Genomic DNA, 18,766 nt, shown 5'->3' with positions numbered 1-18,766 from the left:
GCAATTAGAATAAACATTAATTATTTTTTAAATTAAATATTTATATCAAACTTCATATAAAATTAATTAAATATATATATAATTAAAATAATAAATACATAAATTTTAATATAAATATATAAACTAATGCACTCATTATATATATATATATATATCTCCAAACTATCAGGTAACTGCTCCACCTATAGATATAATTTTCTGCATCTTTATGTCAAATATACTAATAATAATTACATAAATATAATATCTTAGATATTTTAATTAAATTAATAGAATAAATTAATTAAGTCAATTTTATAAAAAAATAATTTTAATTAATAATAAATCTAAAATAATTGATGGCTCATAAATTATATTTTAAAAAAATTCAATACTATCAATATTTATTTATCGATGATAATAATAATTTATTGATTATTTAGCTTTATAGCATTAATTTAGCTTTAATTGACCCTCTTAATTTTTTTTTTTTTTAGGATAAATAGTTTATACTCTTCCAATGTTAGAAGAAATTTTAATTTTGAAAAAGCTAAAAGTTAAATGGATTCCTAAATTTTTATCAAATAATTAATTTTGCCTTTATATTTAAATTAGAGAACATTCAAGCATTTAGACTCTATTTAAAAATACCTTGTACGTGGAAATTATTTTTCATAAAAATTATTTTTTATGAAAATAATATTTATTATTTGATTATAATATTAAATTAATAATATGTATTTATAATATGTATTTTTAATTTTAACAAAATTATCAAAATTAAAAAAAAAAACTTCATTTTTGAAAAAAAAAATCATTTTTTTTCTTATATTAGAAAATATTTTACATTGAGCTATTTTCTTAGAGAGTGTTTATCTTAATTTATAAGCTGATTTGACTAATTTATAAGTCTTAAAAAATAAGTTGACCAATTTACTTATAATAATTTTTGAGCTTATAAATTAAATTTAAGAGTTGAAAAAAATAAGGTGAGAGATCCAATTTTTCATTTTGATATTTATAAATTTTACACTTATAAGTTAATTTATTAAATTATTTTACTATATTATCATCATTTAGTTTTTAAAATTTTATTATTAATTTAATTTAATATTATTTTTTATCATTTTAATAAAAAATATATTTATAAACCATTTTTTTATCAAACACATAAACTATTTATTATTCACTTATAAATATTTTAACAAAATATGTAATTACTTAAAATTTTAATTATTTATACATACAAATTAGATTATAAGCAGTTAATTTTTATAAGTTAAGTCAAATATTTTTTTAATATTTTAAATGCCAAAAAACATAAAATTTATTTTTTAACTAAATATTTTCTATAAAACAATCAGCCTAAAATTTTTAATTGTTTATTTAGGTATAAATTCATGGACCAATATGACCTTTAAAAAAAAGGTATATAATTTAAGTGGGCAAAAAATCTTGGATGGGCCATTCAACAACTCTATCATCTTCGGCCGAATGAGTGCACATGCAAATGAAAACGACAAATAACGGTTTATTCTATTGTAATTTTTTTTTTCTAATATTTTGACTTACAAATAACACTTTTTGTAAGAGAAAAAAAAAATTTACAAATTTTCAATAAAGGAAATGGACAAATTAAACTCATTAGGAATTAAATTAGAAGAAAAGTCAATATTTTATGATTACATATATGTGTTTAATCATATGAAAAATCCACTAATTTCTATTATAGAATTATTATTATTCTTGTCTTTTATATGAATAAGCTCACAAGACTAATATAGGCATTTAAATTTTTATATAATTATTTAATTAATTTTAGCTTCATGGAAGACTACAGTAATATTGAGTTGAGATAACGTTAATTAATTAATTTTTTACATAATTATAAATATATCAAAAAATATTTACATAATAATTTACGAATTTCAACTCAAATTTATTTAAGTCAAATTAAATTTAAATATATCAAAAAATATTTACATAATAAATACATCATCACTTATTTTGAAGATTTTTTTTAAAGATAAAATTTTAGAAGATTTTTAAAATCTTTAAAATCTTTACTTTAGAATAAATTTCAACGACTGTTATTGAACTTATATAGTCATAACACTATGGTCCTTTAACTTAAAATGTAACATAAAATCTCCTAAACTTTTAAATTTTGCACATTAAATCCCTCTGACTTTCAATTATTGATTTTTCAGTTAGAAACTAATGTAAATAACTCCCGCATAACACTTAGTTAACATTTCTCTCTCATCTCTTATGCAAAGTGTAAAATTATTCTCTTTATACATGAAGAATTATCTTATTTATAGAGAGAAAAATGATTCAATTTACACATAATTTGAGAGAGAAAAGAGAAATACTGACTAAACTCTATATTGAAACTGTCCAGGTCAACGTATAATTGAAAAACTAATAATTGGAGGTTAAAGGGATTTTACTGTATAAAATTTAAAAATTAATGAGATTTTATGTTATATTTTTAAGTTGAGAGACTGTAATGTTACAACTGATAAATTCAAGAACAATTATCAAAATTTATCACTTCACTTTATTATCACTGTTAAATTTTAAAAATTTTAATTAATAATAATTTATTTATTATCACTTTATTATCATTGTTACAATTAAAAAATTTTTGGATGATAATTATTTTCAAACCCGATTTGGTATATAGTCCATTAATTTTTCTTGGCTCCGCTCTATCCCAGTGTTAAGTGGGATGGGGAAGAGGAGAAGATCTCCTTACCCGAATCCTAAAAACCGGTCTCAATAAAAGTATATTATTATTTTTTATTAAAAGTTAATTTATTTTTATATAATTAAGTCCTTAAATAACTTCGATTTTGATTTTGATTTAGAGTTAAGCAATTTCGATATTATTTCAATTATAATTTCGGTTCAATTTAAACTTTAATTTTAGTTTAAATCTCGATTTTACATATAAAATTACATTATCATTATCATTTTAAAATAGTAAAAATAATTATAAATTTTTAAAATTAAAACAACAATAAAAATAAAAATACTAATATTAAAATAATAATATTTATATCAAAAAATATTTTATATAGTCATTCGTAAAAATATTATATTATGTTATGTTTTACATATTTCTTAATTATATATATATATATATATATATATATATATATATATATATATAATTTTATTAAAATTATAAAATATATTTAACAAACATTAAAAAAAATGTGTATAAACTTAGTTTTTTTACAATTTTAATTCAATTCTTATGAAGAACTAATTCTAAATTAAAATAATAAATATAAGTTAAATTTAATATTATTTTTATAATAATAATTCTTTTTCAATTTAGATACAGTTTGATACAATTTCAATTCAGTTCAAAATTCTCAATCTTAATGTATATGAATAAGCACGACATTTGCGTGTATATACGCTTATATGTTTAATTTATAATATATTTTTTATAAATAAATTTATATTTTATAATAATATATGAAAAAAAAATCTACACGAAATCCACTCCATCCCACTCTTAGCAGAGGAATTCTCGCCCCTGATTTCTGCAAGACAGGAACGAAAGTGCAATCAGCACCCGCCAACACACTCTCATTGCCATTCCTAACAAATTTTACCTCACCTTTCGTTATTTTAACTTATGTTACTTTGAAAAATCTTACACTCCCTCAAACATAATGTTAAGGGTACAGATAGAGGGGTCTTTCGTCGGGTAATGGCGAGAAGCGAAGGTTGGTGGTTAAAGGTAACAAACAGACAAAGTGGGAACTATGATGTGGCAAAGCGGGACCACGGAGGTTGGGACTAGTTAAACGGAACAACTACCAGGTTTTGAGGGAGGAACCGGAGTGGGGCGTTGCAGAGGGAGGAACTGGTCAAGACTCGAGAGAGGAGGGAGGGAAAGCTGGAAAGAAAAGAAAAGAAAAGAAAAGAATCGCCGAGGCCTAGTGCGTGGGGCACTGGGGCTGGAGCCAGGTGTTTCTTGTTCATTTTATGATGATTTTAGTTATAGTTTAATGGAATTTGTTTGGGACATTGATTGTGGTATCATTAGTTTTTGGTAAACTGCCCTTTTAATTCAGATGTTGTGACACAATACACAGAATCTATTTGTATTGGGGCATTAGGTGTGGACAACAATAAAGGCAAATTGCACCAACTTCAATTTGCAATTCAATGGTTAGGTGACCATGAAGTGATTCTATCCACCCAATGGAAAAATTGGACTTCTAAGTGAACTGGTGTAAATGTCAACAAAGAAATTTGGATGTGTTGTTACCATGGGAGGCAAAAAGAAAGAAATCCCAAATAAATGGATTTGGATAAAAGATTGGATGGTAAAACTGTTGCTATTGATATCCAAGTTTAAATTTTTCCCCATGCAGGAACAAGAAATGGTACTCAGTGTGCTGCGGAAATTACCTTAATTTTGCTGGAGGATTCTCCTTCAGTTTGTCACCAGCTCACGAATGATGTTGAACTTATGACTTGGTGCTCAATAGTACTGAATTGGGTTTATTATGAATGCACCATTTTCAAGCTAGATTCTGTGCTCGTGACCTTGCCTCCGAACTCCTCTTTCATCCTTCTATTTACCACCCAAGAATCAATGTGATTTAGATTGGTAGCTGAACATTATATGCCAAGTCCCACTACGCATTGCCTGGAAGTGGAAGGTATCGCAATGAACTCATATATTTAAGCCTTCCTTCAAGAACTTTATTGAAATTTCGTTGAAATAACTAGCTAACTGTGCCACACGAAATCTCTATCAAAGCAAGGACCAACAAAAACATAAGGGAAGCATCAAAATTTCACTTTATTGTCATCAGAATATGATTCTCCTTCAGATCTATCAAGCAGCGAGGGAAATGTCTTGTCTTTGTCGACAGATATCTGGAAATAAAATGAGGACCAGTCATGGATATCAATCATATCTTCATGATTCATGGGTCCTCTGTGACTTGCACCAACTAAGTAATTCGCATTCTCATCTCCAATAAGGAAATGTGAAGATATGCCCTCGTTTTGGGAACAGCATGACAAGTGTCTGCGAATGATGATCTCTTGAGGAACCACTTACTGGTATGTGCATTGGCCTAAATAAATATCAAGTCCAGCGGAAAAGAGGGCTTCTGTACCAGGACAATGCCGCCCCTCATTCAGAACCTCTCTCAAACCAAAGGTGTTTTTGAGGATAAAAGGAACATGATAACCTTTGCATGTGGTGTCCCAATCAGAACATTCATCCAGATTCAGACGGTTTGCCATGTGTGACAAGGAAAAAGATAATTTGGTATATCTTCCTTAAATTCAAGAAAACATTCTCAAAAATTATGGCTCCTGATGCTAGGTGAATGGGAGAACTGAAGTGAAGGAGGTTTGGAGGACAACATGAAAACAAGGAATTTAATCCACTTGCAGTAAAACTATTATCCAGATTCTGTTGTTGATCATCAGCATATGAACTCGATAGAAAGCGAGGCAAGGTCGCTCTGGATTTTGACAAGGTATAGATAATTTGCTTTTATCAACCTTGTTGTCATAATCATAACCAAGTAGAAAAGTGCAGGGCTGTCTTCCAAGCAAAGGTTCAATTCGATAATGGAATTCATCCAATTCTTTAAGGTGTTTTGATGTAAGAGAGATGTTTTTTGATATGGAAGTCAAAAGCTGAATCACCTTCAGTGCACAAAATTGGGGCAGTTCTTTCTCCTAATTTATAGTCAAGCTCCATTATTCTGTTGTCAAGACAGGTTCTGGCGGAATGACTCCCATAACCGGCGGCTACAGGCTACAGCTAATTGAGCTAGCAACTAAACCGACGTCGTAGAACTCTGCAAGTAGGCCTTTTTGGAATTCAAGCCTATCAGACTAAAGAGCCCATTGGTAGATTTTTTTTCCCCTTTCATCCTAATATTAAATATTTTAAGTTGAAATTTTTTTAATTTTAAATTGATACAAAAATTTTATTATTGCTTTAAAATATTGGCTAAAATTAATAATTTTTATGAAAAAAAAAATTAATCTTCATATTTAAAATTTAAAATTTTCAAGTTTGAGCATTATAATTATAATTTTGAATGATTAACTGTTAAAAATTAATTATATAAATTCTAATAAGAGATGTTTGGTTCATGTATAATTATTAAACTTGACCCTAAATTTGACCTGATGGAAGAATTAAGTCAACGAATTATTAGTTCAACCAATAAATTGTTAAAAAAAATAATTAAATATTACACTTGTTAATATAATTAAATACATTTATTCAACTGAATTTTTTTAAATTATTCTCAAAATTTATAATTAATATATAAAATAAAATTATTTTTTATAAATGAATTCTTATCTCCTCCATACTTATGAAATATTAGTTATATACTAAAAATAAAAAATAAACGTATCATTTTATAAACCTTTTTGTATCACTACAAATAAAAAAGATAATAAAATTTTTTAAATATTAAAATATCAATAATAAATATTTAAAAAAATCAATCTAAAAAGGTTGTGTTAACGGATTTTTCAGTCAACCAGTTATTTAGTTTTTTCTGAATCAACTCCTTATATTGTTCAATTAGAGAATCGGCCCAATTTTATGTTCGAATCACTAATTTATCAGATCGAATCATCGAGTTGGTTTGAATTTTATAACACTAAGTTCATGGATATGACTAAATAACTTATAGACATTTAAATAATTGAATCAACCTATTTAATAAACATATCAAAATTACCGTTGATAATTGATTCTCTAATTTGTATCACCACCATTTTTAATGAGTGTTGATTTAATTGTTAAATGCATTGACACCAGATAGGAATCCAAATTGTTGTAATTTCCTAGCACATGCCAGAATTAAGAGACCAGGTCAGGAATGGAACTTGAGGAAGTCACATAGGTACTCAGTGAGCCCATCATCCGAAATATAGAAGAGGATAACTTGCAATCACGTTATCCAAAGAAATGGGATATGGTGCATAAGTGGCAACACCCTAGTGGAGGAAACGATTGACATTATTTTCCAATAACAGATAATTTTCCCACAAAATAAAAAAATGGAAATTCTGTGTTCATTAATTCAAAGCCTCTCAATGCCCGTTCTTTTTTTTAGAACTCATCACTTTTATTTTCCATTAGAGAGAAAAGAGAGTGAGATTAGTGAGGCAGAACATGGCTAGCTGCAGCATGGCATCTGCTGCTTCAGGTTTCTTGTTAACTCCTAACGTTGCAGCCAACACCAACTCAGGTTCTAGGAGCAGCAACATGGTGTTTTTCCCTTCAAAGAACAACAATTCAAGGCTTGTTGTGAGGGCAGCTGAGGAGGGTGCAGCAGCAGCAGCAACACCTGCCACCACCACAGCACCAGCAGAAGGTGAAGCTCCAAAACCTAAGCCACCACCAATTGGACCCAAGAGAGGAACCAAGGTAAGTTCAGTATATTAGCACTATTGCTTCAACTAAGCAAACATGGTTCCATCTTAAACAAATAGTTGTACTGAAAATCCTGCTACCCCCAATTATAATACATTGTATAAGCCTGTAAGGAGGAGAAAGAAGATATTTAAATGTCTCTCAATATACAGGTAAAGATTCTCAGGAGGGAATCCTACTGGTACAATGGTATAGGATCTGTTGTAGCTGTTGATCAGGTTAATCTTTCTTCCCCTCCCTTTCTTGTTCTAAAATTTTAGTTTGGTTTAGTTATTTACTGTTGATGTTATATTGGACAGGACCCCAAAACACGCTACCCAGTTGTGGTTCGATTCGACAAAGTTAATTATGCGAATGTATCTACAAACAACTATGCATTGGATGAAATCGAAGAAGTTAAATGAGTGTGATGAGTTCCTAATGTAATTTTGATTTTCATATCACTCCACTGTTTATTTCATGAATCCGTAGTCATTTTCTGTCTTATTCCATTATTATGTTTCATTTCTGCTGCTGCAAAATCAATAGAGAAATGCTCAAGTAGGGTTCTAATTGGCTATACCACTATGTGCATGCAACCTCCCCCAGGGATTTAATGGAAAAGCTTTCAAAACTAATATGCCCACAGTACCACAAAACCTAGACAGCAAAGGATTAAGTTTTGTATTGTATAAGGTCCTTATATTCAGAAATTTACCTTAGCAAAATCCTTGTTAATGTCTTATGATGAGCTTAATTCTGCTTCACAATACATTTTGCGAGGAGGCCTTGTTCATGTTTATTGGAGAAATCAAGGGCTAAATCTCTAAAGGGATGCTCTAGAAGTAAATGTTATCAGTAAGTCTCATAGTCTGATTCTGCTGGGATTGAGTTAGGATGGGATTTGCAATAAATGGAATGCCCTCTTCTTTTATGCAGCTCTCCATACTTTGGAATAAAATTTTCCTATAAAATGCACCCTTCTAACAGAATATACATCAAAGCTATTCCATCGAGTTGGTTGAGGTTGAGGTTGATTATGTAAAAGAAGAGCAATGCATTGACTTAAATTATAAAATCTAGAAGCCCTGTGATTCTCTAAAGCAATGTTGACTTTGCAGTGTGTTGTTAATTATCAGAAACTTCTTCCACTGCTGAAGAGGCTCTCCTCGCAACTAGACCTGGCCACTGTGAATGCAGAATGTAATCAACAAGACCATGCTAAAGAGATGGATGTCACCAAGTTGGCAACGTTTATAGTAAAAGCACCGATTAATGTTACTAAAATGTGGGGCGACGACACTTGTAGCAATTTAAGGAAGCTAATTAGCATCCTCAAATTAAATTACTAGTGTTGCCAATAGCTTTTTTTTTCTTCTAGTGATGATTTTCATCATTCATTAAGGATAATAACAGCAGCCATGGATTTTAACTGATGTTGAATCTGATTCATAGCCTTATGGGCTGAATCTTTAATTTGTCATCTGTCTTGGTGACTAATTTAATGAAGGTTTGTAAAATTAAACCAGAATTTCCTAGCTCGGACCATTCTTCTTGCAGAGGAGAATTTCCATTTTCTTCTGAAAAATGGTGTATTTTTACTGTTACATGGAGGAACAAATTAAGCCCTGAAACTAAAAAAATAAATAAATACGTGGCCGCTTCCTCTTTCTTAACCACCAATTTCTTGAAGAATATGGAAATATTTTAAATTTCTATTTAAACGTGGTCTTCTTCTCATTAACCAAGCCTCCATTTTTGACTAGTCCAAGCCATCAGCATGCATTTTACATAGTCAAAGTAGTCTGCCAGAAGGAAAATGAATATGATTCTTCCAAGCAAGCTACTAGAGTCCAAACAAAATCATATCCACACTTCATTAAAGTGTAAGATAGAGCTTGGCAAGGGGAAGAGAAGAAGAACAAACATCTACTTCCACAGCATGGAACAAGTCAAGCTGCTAGGAGCTTGGCCAAGTCCCTTTGCTTACAGGGTCATTTGGGCTCTGAAACTCAAGGGAGTGAGCTATGAATACATTGATGAGAATATCTTTAACAAAAGTGAGTTGCTTCTACAGTATAACCCCGTTTATAAAAAGATTCCTGTGTTGGTTCATGGTGGGAAACCTGTAGCTGAGTCCATCGTCATTCTTGAGTACATAGAAGATACCTGGCCTCAGAATCCCTTGCTCCCAGAAGACCCTTATGAGAGAGCTATGGCTAGGTTCTGGACCAAGTTTGAAGAGGATAAGGTAATTATTTATTCTGTAACTAAAATTCTTGAGTCTTGAAGGCTGAAGCTTCAAGGATTTGTGATTAACTTCAGCTAATTTATACGTGATTCGACTGTTGCAGAGCCAAACTTTCTTTGCTTTCTTTCGAACTGTGGGAGAACAACAAGAGAAGGCCGTAAAAGAAGCAAGAGAACTGCTGGGAATCGTGGAAGAGCATGGTCTTGGGGACAAGAAGTTTTTTGGTGGTGACAAGATTGGATTAGTTGATATAGCGTTTGGATGGATAGCTGGCTGGCTTGAAGTCATGCAAAAGGCAGTCGGTGTCAAGTTACTGGAAGCTGAAAGCTTCCCTCGTTTACAAGCTTGGATCAAGAACTTCAGGGAAGTTCCTGTCATCAAAGAAAACCTTCCTGATTATGATGGAATGCTGGCCTATTTCAGATGCCGAAGAGAGATGTTTATCGCATCAGCAACATCGCATGCATAATACATTGCGATTCTTTTGCATTTTAATGAATGTGATCCCCTACTAGTTTGAGATTAGGACTTAGTTGTTATGTTCCTGGAGTACATTTGATGAGGGAGAATATTGAATCACTCTAACAATGACTTCTAATTTGTCAAGGATTTTCTATTACTCCTTATTATGAAATCAGGGTCCATTTCATTAATTATGCATTGAATGCCTTCAACCCTTCTTGACCTCTGTATTCACTGATTTTGGTTTCTGCCAAAATGACGAATAAACAACTTAAAAGTTCTTTCTCAACGTTCTTCAAACTGTGAGCAGCACATTAGGTAAAAAATTGTCAAGTTCTAGAGCTTGAAGCTGTCCCCAATATTTGACATCAATAATTGAGAACCTAGTTCATTAACCTGATACACTATCGTCTGACTTCTGAGATGCCATTTCTGAGCTTTTCCTTTTTCTCAGGGCAAGGCCAGAATCATGGAACTTGTGAAACTAACTGCATTATCTCCCCTTCCACGTACACGTGCCCAACAAAAGTTCCACAACCTCATACATGCAAAACAAACAAGAAACACACAGGCAGGGACAGTTAAACAATGAAGAGGAAAAAAGGAACGAAGTGTTAGTGCCCGAAAATGAAATACAAATTATTAGTTTTATACAATAAAGAGTATATTTGTTGCACTTGTTAAGTGTTCTTAAATATTAAAGAAAGTGCTAGTGTTATTATGCAACAACAAAAATTATTGAGTTCAATATACAATTCAACTAAAGAGATCATATAAAGGAGTTGAATATAAAACTTCGTCAATGAAGTGAAATGGCATTCTGAATACGCAGACTTGTGGCATATCTTCTTATATGATAACAAGCCCAAAATTTGCAAGGGAATCAGAATTCTCAATGACAGCAACTAATGGCAAGGATTCTAGGCCTGTGAACTTTTAGCATTAGCTTTTGACAACAAAGGTTCAAGTTCTCCTTTACGATAAAGCTTCAAGGTATCTGCACACAAAACATAAGCACATTATCAAGCTAACATTGAAAAATGTATCGACGTAAATGACATCAAGTTAAATTGGTGCTACAGTAATGGGAGTGATGCAATTAATGAATATTAGATATTAAGGATTATTTTGATTTAATTCTTAATTATGTAATTCAGAATTTTTTAATCTAAGATTTAGGATTTTTTTTCTTGGAATGTTATAATCATTAGGAATAGTTAGAAACTGTTTTGCTTCTTATCCTATTCAATATTTGTCTAGATTTTCCTAGTTTGGGATTCCTAAACATTGTAGGAATAGGAATCTATTATTAAATATCTATAAATACATATGCAACTGAGCAATTTTCTTATGTTTTTTATAATAGAAATATAAAATTATAAGTATTTTATTTGAAAGGCTTGGTGCCTTTTTCATCTCTCTCTCCCTCCCCTTTCTTTTATCTTCATCTTTCCTCATGTTCCTGCTGCTTTTCTGCAGCTACTGTGCTTTGGTACCATTCGGCATTCACAGATTCAAAACAACCAAAAATTTCTTTCCTTTTTTTCCCCTCCTAATCAGCTCTAGTTCAAACTCTTAACCCTATTTCACTTTGTTCTTTAAATCAGAAATTGCTTTCAAATTAACCATCATAAAAGGCATTTGTGGGCTGGTACCTAACCTGTCTTACATAAAGGAGTAAAGGAGGAAAAAAATTGAAAAAAAGGGAAGCTGGTGAAAGATAAGCGCCAGGATAAAAACAAGGGATAGTTATATCACATGCAAACGGTACCATAGGGAGAAATCAGTGCGTGCTGCTTTTGGAACTATCCCGAGAATTAATATATTCATATCATTCAGTCAGATAACATTAGGCTTAAGCAAGATAAGTTCAAAGAATAAAAGACAACTGATGAAGAATAAACCTGTGCAACCTCCAATGTGTTGGCCACCTGAACACAAAAGTGAAAAAAAAAAAGGTATCTGTTAGCACCGAGCAACCAAGCAAATAGACAGAACATGAATGATTAAAATTTCACAATTAATCTCAAACAATAAAGAAAAGGAAGAAAAATCTCCATGTTTCTTTTGGATAAAATATAGATGAAGACATCAATCTTTTTTGGAAGAATGGTAGCATATATAGATCAATCTCTCTCTCTCTCTCCATTAAAAAAGGAGAACAATCTTCATGTTTCTTTTGGATAAAATATAGATGAAAGACATTACTCTTATTTGGAAGAATGACAACGTGTGAGTATGCATGTGTGTATGTGCACATGCCTGCCTCATATAGACCATGTATAATGAACCCTTAAATGAGAAGGTACAATCACAACAGCACAACGCCACCAACAAAAATATCTTTTGATCATTGTAACAACCGAATGTCTAAGCCCTCATGTTAGATAGGAAGAAAGATTTGGAGGACAGACTTCAAAATCAGATTACAGCATACATTGCAATAAAGAGTTGTACCAATTTGCATATGACGTTTTTTTTTCTAAGCAGAGCACATTCCCCTTATGAGTCAGCAACTTCTGTGCTCATAAAATGACTGAACACCAATTTTCTTGCAAAGGTTAAACTATGGAAGTGTAAGTGCTTTCCGCTTGAAACAATCACCTACATACGCCAGATTATCTGACAAACTCATTTAAACAGTAGCAATTCTATTCATTCTATATAAACTTCTGATGCCAACCCCAAAACAGAGGAAACTCAGCACATCATTACGCAAAACACATTAACCCAGTCAAAAGTCATTCTTCAGCTTCTTTTTTTCCTAGTCATGTTTACAGGTGATTCAGAAATTAACATGGACATGCACATTTATTCACTCTAAACCACCGGTAAAATATAAACCTTGCAGCTGAAATTTGCTGTCCAGCCATTAATTTCTGTGCACACCTCAACTGCCAAGAAGTTGCAATCAATTAGTCATAATTATTCTCAATTAAAGAGCTTGAGTATTTCGTTTCAAAGTATCCCTCAACCTAAAAGCTCAAACTTGTAGGTAAGTGCCAAGAATACTTCTAATATCTCTGAAATAACCAAGATTGTAGAGTTTATGGCATGGACAAACATAAGCTTTATCTTATCCAGTGCAGATTTAATTAATAAAAAGGAGGTGCCCAAAGTTTGAACTCTATGTTGGAGAGGCTATAACACTATGTCAAAGAAACACTAAAACTAATAAATAAAACTTGTAGGTAAGAGATCAAGAATAGTGATTTAATATATCTAATACATATCACTTTTGAGTTTTGACTATTGTATAAATAGACATCTAAGTTTGACAAGTTATAGGAACTTGACCTTTCAAAGGGACCCATTGTCAACAGATGAGCCATAGACCATAGGATAAGAATACAAGACATGAGCTCTGTTGAACTATTTCACTTAACCCATTCAAGAGCAAATACAAGATATAGAGTCAACCATGCCAGATTGCTTATGCACGCAGACAAGTAAAAGAAAAGAGGCATGAAATCTAATTTTTCAGCAGTTTCCTTCAGGACCACCTTCCCAATATCCACTCATTGCACCCTTCCTTTCATGGACAGAATACTTCCAAATAAATACACTTTAAGAAGCAACGTGCGAAAGCAATACCTACCGATAAACACATTTGGAACAGTGTGCTGGCCAGAAAGCCTTTCCAGCACCTTCTGTAACTGGGGTCCTTGGGGACCTGACAGAGAAATCAGAAAATTTTCTCAGCATATGCATTCAATTTAGAGATTAAGAAAATAACATGTCAAAGAATTAACAAAAATAGCAATCATATTAGTGGACCTTATGTCTAATAGAGCTGAATGGAAAAAAAAAAAATCCATATAATTGATCCTAACTAGTTTGGAGTAAGGCTTAGTTATTGTTGTATATTATATGTCATGCTTGATTCTTATTAAACGGGGGAAAAAATTATCTATTGTAACCTTTTTAGCAATTGAAAGGGAAAAAAAAAAGTAAAAAAAAAAAAGACTATATAGACGTGTTTGATCAGGAAACACCATCGTAAACTGGATCACAAAATTCACGTTAAAGCCAAAGATTCCAGTCCACACCAAAGATAAGGAAACCAAAGGTTATCTTAAACCATGACAAAAATAAGCATGGATATATATAGTGGAAGCTCACATACCCAGTTCGTCTAATTCAATAACCAATGGCTCCTCACCGAGCTTCTTGAACAAAGTTTTCACCTCAGAGGAATACCTTCAACACAACTCCCAAAACCAACAGTTAAATTATCTTTGAATTATAACGAATCATGACAATTGCCATTGCAAAAAAAAAAAATCACAGAACAGAAATATACTAGAAATTTAAAAAGATTTGAACTCACGAGCACCAAGTTTTGGAGTAAACGACAACTGGGTTCTCAGCCACGGTCTTCTTGACTGAATCTTCGAGCCTGGACCCGAACGAAGAAGCCATGACTCGAAACGAGACGGGTCCACGTCTTGATGAGCCATTGATGCCAAGGATCTTGCTTCTGCTGGTTTTGACGCCGGTATCATTAAGTGGAAACGGACATGTGGGCAGATTGCAGAGAGGAGAGAGAGCGCTAGAAGATTTGAGAGGAAGAGGCGTGAGATTGATGAGATGAGATGCTATTGCCATTGCTGTTTTGGTCTCCGTACTCTTGGCTTTTTCACTTGTGATTTGTTCTTTTTTAATCAGACCGTTCGTTTTTATAGTTGCTAATTTTCTAATAGCACGTGCCAAATTACCCATAGTCCTTTAGGTACCTATTGAGAAAAATATTATTTTTAAATATATAAAAAAATATTAAAAATAATTTAAAATTAAATTTAATAATTTTTATTTATAAAAATAATAAAATAATAAAACAACTTTTCAACATCATTTAAAAAAATAATTTTTTAAAAATCAATTTATCTTGATATTTTCCTTTATATTCAAAATAAAATTAATAATTTAAATAAATTTTTTTAAAAAAATATTTTTTGAAAAAAAGGGAAATGAACCTAGACCCAAATACGCTCAGGTTCGTCTTCCCCTGCCCCTGTCATTTTGTACAATTGTTCACGGACAGGAGAACCACGTACAGAATCAATCACCAAACAATAATAATAAATAAATAATTAATTAATTTTCCACCTGAGAGACCCATCGCAGGAAACCTAATAATTTCATTAGCGGTCAGCACAGCACAGCAGAAGGCAAAAAAATGGAGATAAATTTTGGTAATCGTCTTTAATTTATTTAATTGTATTATTATAATTTTTCTGTAGCATAAAATTTTATTAATTTTTAATTTTTATATAATAAAATTTTTTTAATATTAAATTATTAATTTTTTATATATTATTTTAGTACGAAGTGTAGTTAATATTTTTTTTAAATTATGTATAAATTAAATTATTATTCTTTTTATAAATAGAATAATTTTTTATATGTAAAGAGAATAATTTTATACTTTGTATAAGAGAGGAGAGAAAAATATTCACTGAGCATCCACTTTACGGGAGCTATTTATATTAGTTTCTAACTGAAAAATCAGTAATTGAAAGTCAGAGAGATTTTATTGTGTAAAATTTAAAAGTTTAGAGAATTATATGTTACATTTTAAAGTTAAAAGGTTGTAATGTTATGACTATGCAAATTCAGAATCAATTGTTAAAATTTATTCCAAGAAATAAACCCAGAGTAGCACCAAACAAATTGCAATAGATTCTTCAACAGCAGAAAAGCAAGAAATTGGGAGATGACCGAGAGCATAAACAACCCAAAAAAAGAAGGGATTCTTCAATAGCAAATGGCGCAAGCATAAGATCTTTTTGATTTTAGTTCTTACAGTCACAGAGACAAGACACAATGAGCAGAATTGAGAGAGTCGCGAAATTATAGAAAGTAAAATATAATGGTGGCAATAACTGGTAAGGACTAAGGGAAGCCATGGAAGAGGAACTGAGGAAGACTGAACTCTAGAACCCTCTACTAGTAGAGACGAGAGACAGGGAGGGCCAAGGCAGCAAGAAACGAGAAAGGGGATAAATAACAATATTTAAACTAGTCGAGTTCCGCGCGGGAATAATTATTAAAATTTTTTAAAATTATTTAATAAAAATTTTAATAATAAAATAATTGTATTTAAAAAAAAAATATTGAAGCAAATACAGACACTAATTGTATGTCGATGTCTTTCATATCAATATTCAACTCAACTCAATTAAATTTTTTTTTTCAAAAATTTATTGGAATCGGCTATATGGATTCTCTTTCTCCACTCTAAATGATTTTGAGTTGAATTCTCGAAAATGTATAATTCTTTTAGGTCATGTTGTATTACTCTCCTCCAAATCAGTTTTTGCTTATTCTTTCTTTTCTTTCTATCCTCTAATCCAATGTGCTCTACTTATCTAACTTGAGCCTCTATATATCTACGCTTCACACGACTAAATCACTTCAATCTCCCTTCTCTCAACTTATTCTCAATAAATACTTCTCTTATATTTTTTTTTTAATACTCTTATTATGGGTTTTTTTTTTTAATTCATGTTGCGGTATTTTGTGCAAAATGAGGAATAACACATCAGATGGAAGAGAAGTAAGGAAGTCATTAAAGGAGACTCTTAAGCATCTAGGATTTCTTTAAATAGTTGTTAAAATTTATTGGGTATTATGATTTGTAATTTTAAATTTTATAGATTTATTAAAAATAAATAAATAATGATTTATTATTTTTATTTATAATATAGCTGATACTTGACCATTTTTTTACGTAAATGTATTGTATTTTTATTCATTTTCTTACCTTTTGTTTTGTAAATGTTATAATATTTGTATAGGCATTTCTCATATTATATTCTAAGTTTTCACTTTTATGATTATATTAAAAATCATAAAATAAAATAAAAATATAATGAATAAAATTGTAATTAATATAGTTATATTTCTAATGTCATAATTAATAATTATATAAAATATTAATTTTTAGATTTAAAAAATGTTTATTAGTTCAATTAAAATGTAAAAAAGTAGAGAAAATTTTAAATTTTCTAAAAAAAGGTAAATAAGAAAACTAAATAAAAAAGCCCTTCTTTTTGCTTTAGCTTTAATATAGATGTACAGATAGATGGATAGATTATTATTATTATTATTATTATTATTATTATTATTATTATTATTATTATTATTATTATTATTATTAAATAAATATTAATAAAATAACATATATTAAAAAATTAATATTATTAATAAATAATTATTAATTAATTTAATTATAAAAAAGAGAAAGAGAAAGAAAATGAAAAAGGAATAAATTGATAATTTTATTTTTGAGATAGGGGGCAAAATGTAATTTTCATTCTTTTTAACTTGAAAAATCAGCATGTTAAAATAATTTTTTAAGCAAAAATAAAGTTAAAAAATTTTTTAGCAAGAAATTCAAAATAAAAAATAGAAATGAAACAATTCTCAAAATTGAGAGACCACAAAGAAAAAATTAACAAATTACATAATACACCTAATATGCTAAAAAATAGTGCACTAGTCAATCACAATAAAATAATTATTTCTTAAATTTAATAGTGCGAAACTCATAATTCTATGAGTGTGAGTGCACATGCATTTAGAGCATATAATAATTTATATTCGTTACCCTCCTTTATTGCTTAGACAATCTATAAACTTTTATTTATTTCACTCTTAATTTTTTATATTTTAATTAAGGATGGCAAATCATTTCATCTAATTAATAATTTTAATATTTAAGTTTATTTCAAATTAGATTATAATTTATTGTAAATTATTTCACTTATTTTAAATTTAATTATTATTATTTTAATGCTGAAATCATTTAATTTTATATATTTTAATTAATAATTTCTATTTTAAAATTTAATGATCTTATAAAATATTTAAATTTTATTTATTTAAAATAAAAAATTTATAATTATAAAAAATATATATTATATTTAAAATATTTTTTATATAAATAATTTTGTATAATATATTCAAACCTAATCTAAAATTAATACAACGCTAACTTTTCTCAGACTCAATATATATTATTTAAACTCATCACAATAAATTTTAATTGGATCAGGCAGAAGAAAATATTCAACTTTTTGCCATCTATAATTTTAACTCATAATGTCACTTAATTTTCTTAAAATTTTTGTAACAAGAAGTTAGCCCTATAGGATTTGTATGTATTTCATCACAATTAGGGAATTACTAATCCTCTGTATAATATTACACTGTATTTATATTTCAAATGCATCAGCCAATTAGTTCTGCAAGTTTGATAATCTTACACTCACTATTTATATCTTCACTCTACATTGTTGCATTGTTTGCATCCATATATGCATCATGGATCCCTAAAAAGCTTGGTGGAAAAATACTATTAATGCTGGTACTCAGATTGCCTGGATTCTTATTCTCGATCATATTTACTTGGGTATTGGTGTTGGCTTTTCCATTTTGGTAATTTGACCCGTTTTCTTGATTGGATTTTCTTTTGAGATTATTGGAATTATTTATTTTCCATATCAAATTTGATCAAATATTGTGACACCCCTCGCCCGTCTACAGTGTAATCGAGCAAGGCATGTCACATTCGATGTCGGAGCACCCTATCTTATCTTACTTTATTCCTTTAATAATTTTATTCTCGTTATATTTTA

At 29.8% G+C, this 18,766-nt stretch overlaps 3 protein-coding genes across 5 annotated transcripts; 2 read left to right on the top strand and 1 right to left on the bottom strand.

Annotated features, from left to right (window-relative positions):
* Nucleotides 1-7,043: 7,043 nt before the first annotated feature.
* On the top strand, nt 7,044-7,991 carry LOC110647039 (photosystem I reaction center subunit IV A, chloroplastic). Its single transcript, XM_021800689.2, has 3 exons — nt 7,044-7,426; nt 7,585-7,650; nt 7,732-7,991. The coding sequence occupies exons 1-3, from the start codon at nt 7,172-7,174 to the stop codon at nt 7,834-7,836; spliced, it is 426 nt and encodes a 141-aa protein (XP_021656381.2). The 5' UTR covers nt 7,044-7,171; the 3' UTR covers nt 7,837-7,991.
* Nucleotides 7,992-9,270: 1,279 nt separating this feature from the next.
* On the top strand, nt 9,271-10,315 carry LOC110647037 (probable glutathione S-transferase). The gene is made up of 2 exons (XM_021800684.2): nt 9,271-9,662; nt 9,766-10,315. Exons 1-2 carry the CDS (start codon nt 9,354-9,356, stop codon nt 10,129-10,131), a joined length of 675 nt encoding a protein of 224 aa, XP_021656376.2. The 5' UTR covers nt 9,271-9,353; the 3' UTR covers nt 10,132-10,315.
* A 398-nt stretch (nt 10,316-10,713) lies between these two features.
* LOC110647038 (glutaredoxin-C5, chloroplastic) lies at nt 10,714-14,770 on the bottom strand. 3 transcript variants are annotated; one of them, XM_058149843.1, is made up of 6 exons: nt 14,455-14,770; nt 14,251-14,324; nt 13,723-13,797; nt 12,974-13,018; nt 12,029-12,055; nt 10,714-11,121 (listed from the first exon to the last, which is right to left on the bottom strand). In XM_058149843.1, the coding sequence occupies exons 1-6, from the start codon at nt 14,730-14,732 to the stop codon at nt 11,045-11,047; spliced, it is 576 nt and encodes a 191-aa protein (XP_058005826.1). In that variant the 5' UTR covers nt 14,733-14,770; the 3' UTR covers nt 10,714-11,044. The 3 variants fall into 3 exon arrangements, with proteins under 3 accessions (XP_058005826.1, XP_021656379.2, XP_021656377.2); XM_021800687.2 differs by lacking the exon at nt 12,974-13,018 and having other exon boundaries at nt 13,719-13,797; XM_021800685.2 differs by lacking the exon at nt 12,974-13,018.
* Between the last annotated feature and the right edge of the window lie 3,996 nt (nt 14,771-18,766).

Source organism: Hevea brasiliensis, chromosome 7 (assembly GCF_030052815.1).
Source record: "Hevea brasiliensis isolate MT/VB/25A 57/8 chromosome 7, ASM3005281v1, whole genome shotgun sequence".
NCBI classification, from domain to species: domain Eukaryota; kingdom Viridiplantae; phylum Streptophyta; class Magnoliopsida; order Malpighiales; family Euphorbiaceae; genus Hevea; species Hevea brasiliensis.
This window is presented reverse-complemented; position numbering and strand designations above follow the sequence as displayed.

What these genes read in the sequence shown, in the direction of transcription:
- LOC110647039 (XM_021800689.2), top strand. Translation starts at nt 7,172, where the DNA reads ATGGCTAGCTGCAGCATGGCATCTGCTGCTTCAGGTTTCTTGTTAACT. An exon ending in GACCCAAGAGAGGAACCAAG is followed by an intron (nt 7,427 to 7,584) that starts GTAAGTTCAGTA and finishes CTCAATATACAG; the next exon opens with GTAAAGATTCTCAGGAGGGA. An exon ending in CTGTTGTAGCTGTTGATCAG is followed by an intron (nt 7,651 to 7,731) that starts GTTAATCTTTCT and finishes TATATTGGACAG; the next exon opens with GACCCCAAAACACGCTACCC.
- LOC110647037 (XM_021800684.2), top strand. Translation starts at nt 9,354, where the DNA reads ATGGAACAAGTCAAGCTGCTAGGAGCTTGGCCAAGTCCCTTTGCTTAC. An exon ending in CCAAGTTTGAAGAGGATAAG is followed by an intron (nt 9,663 to 9,765) that starts GTAATTATTTAT and finishes CGACTGTTGCAG; the next exon opens with AGCCAAACTTTCTTTGCTTT.
- LOC110647038 (XM_058149843.1), bottom strand. Translation starts at nt 14,732, where the DNA reads ATGGCAATAGCATCTCATCTCATCAATCTCACGCCTCTTCCTCTCAAA. An exon ending in TACTCCAAAACTTGGTGCTC is followed by an intron (nt 14,325 to 14,454) that starts GTGAGTTCAAAT and finishes GTTGTGTTGAAG; the next exon opens with GTATTCCTCTGAGGTGAAAA. An exon ending in ACACATTGGAGGTTGCACAG is followed by an intron (nt 11,122 to 12,028) that starts GTTTATTCTTCA and finishes TTTTGTGTGCAG; the next exon opens with ATACCTTGAAGCTTTATCGT.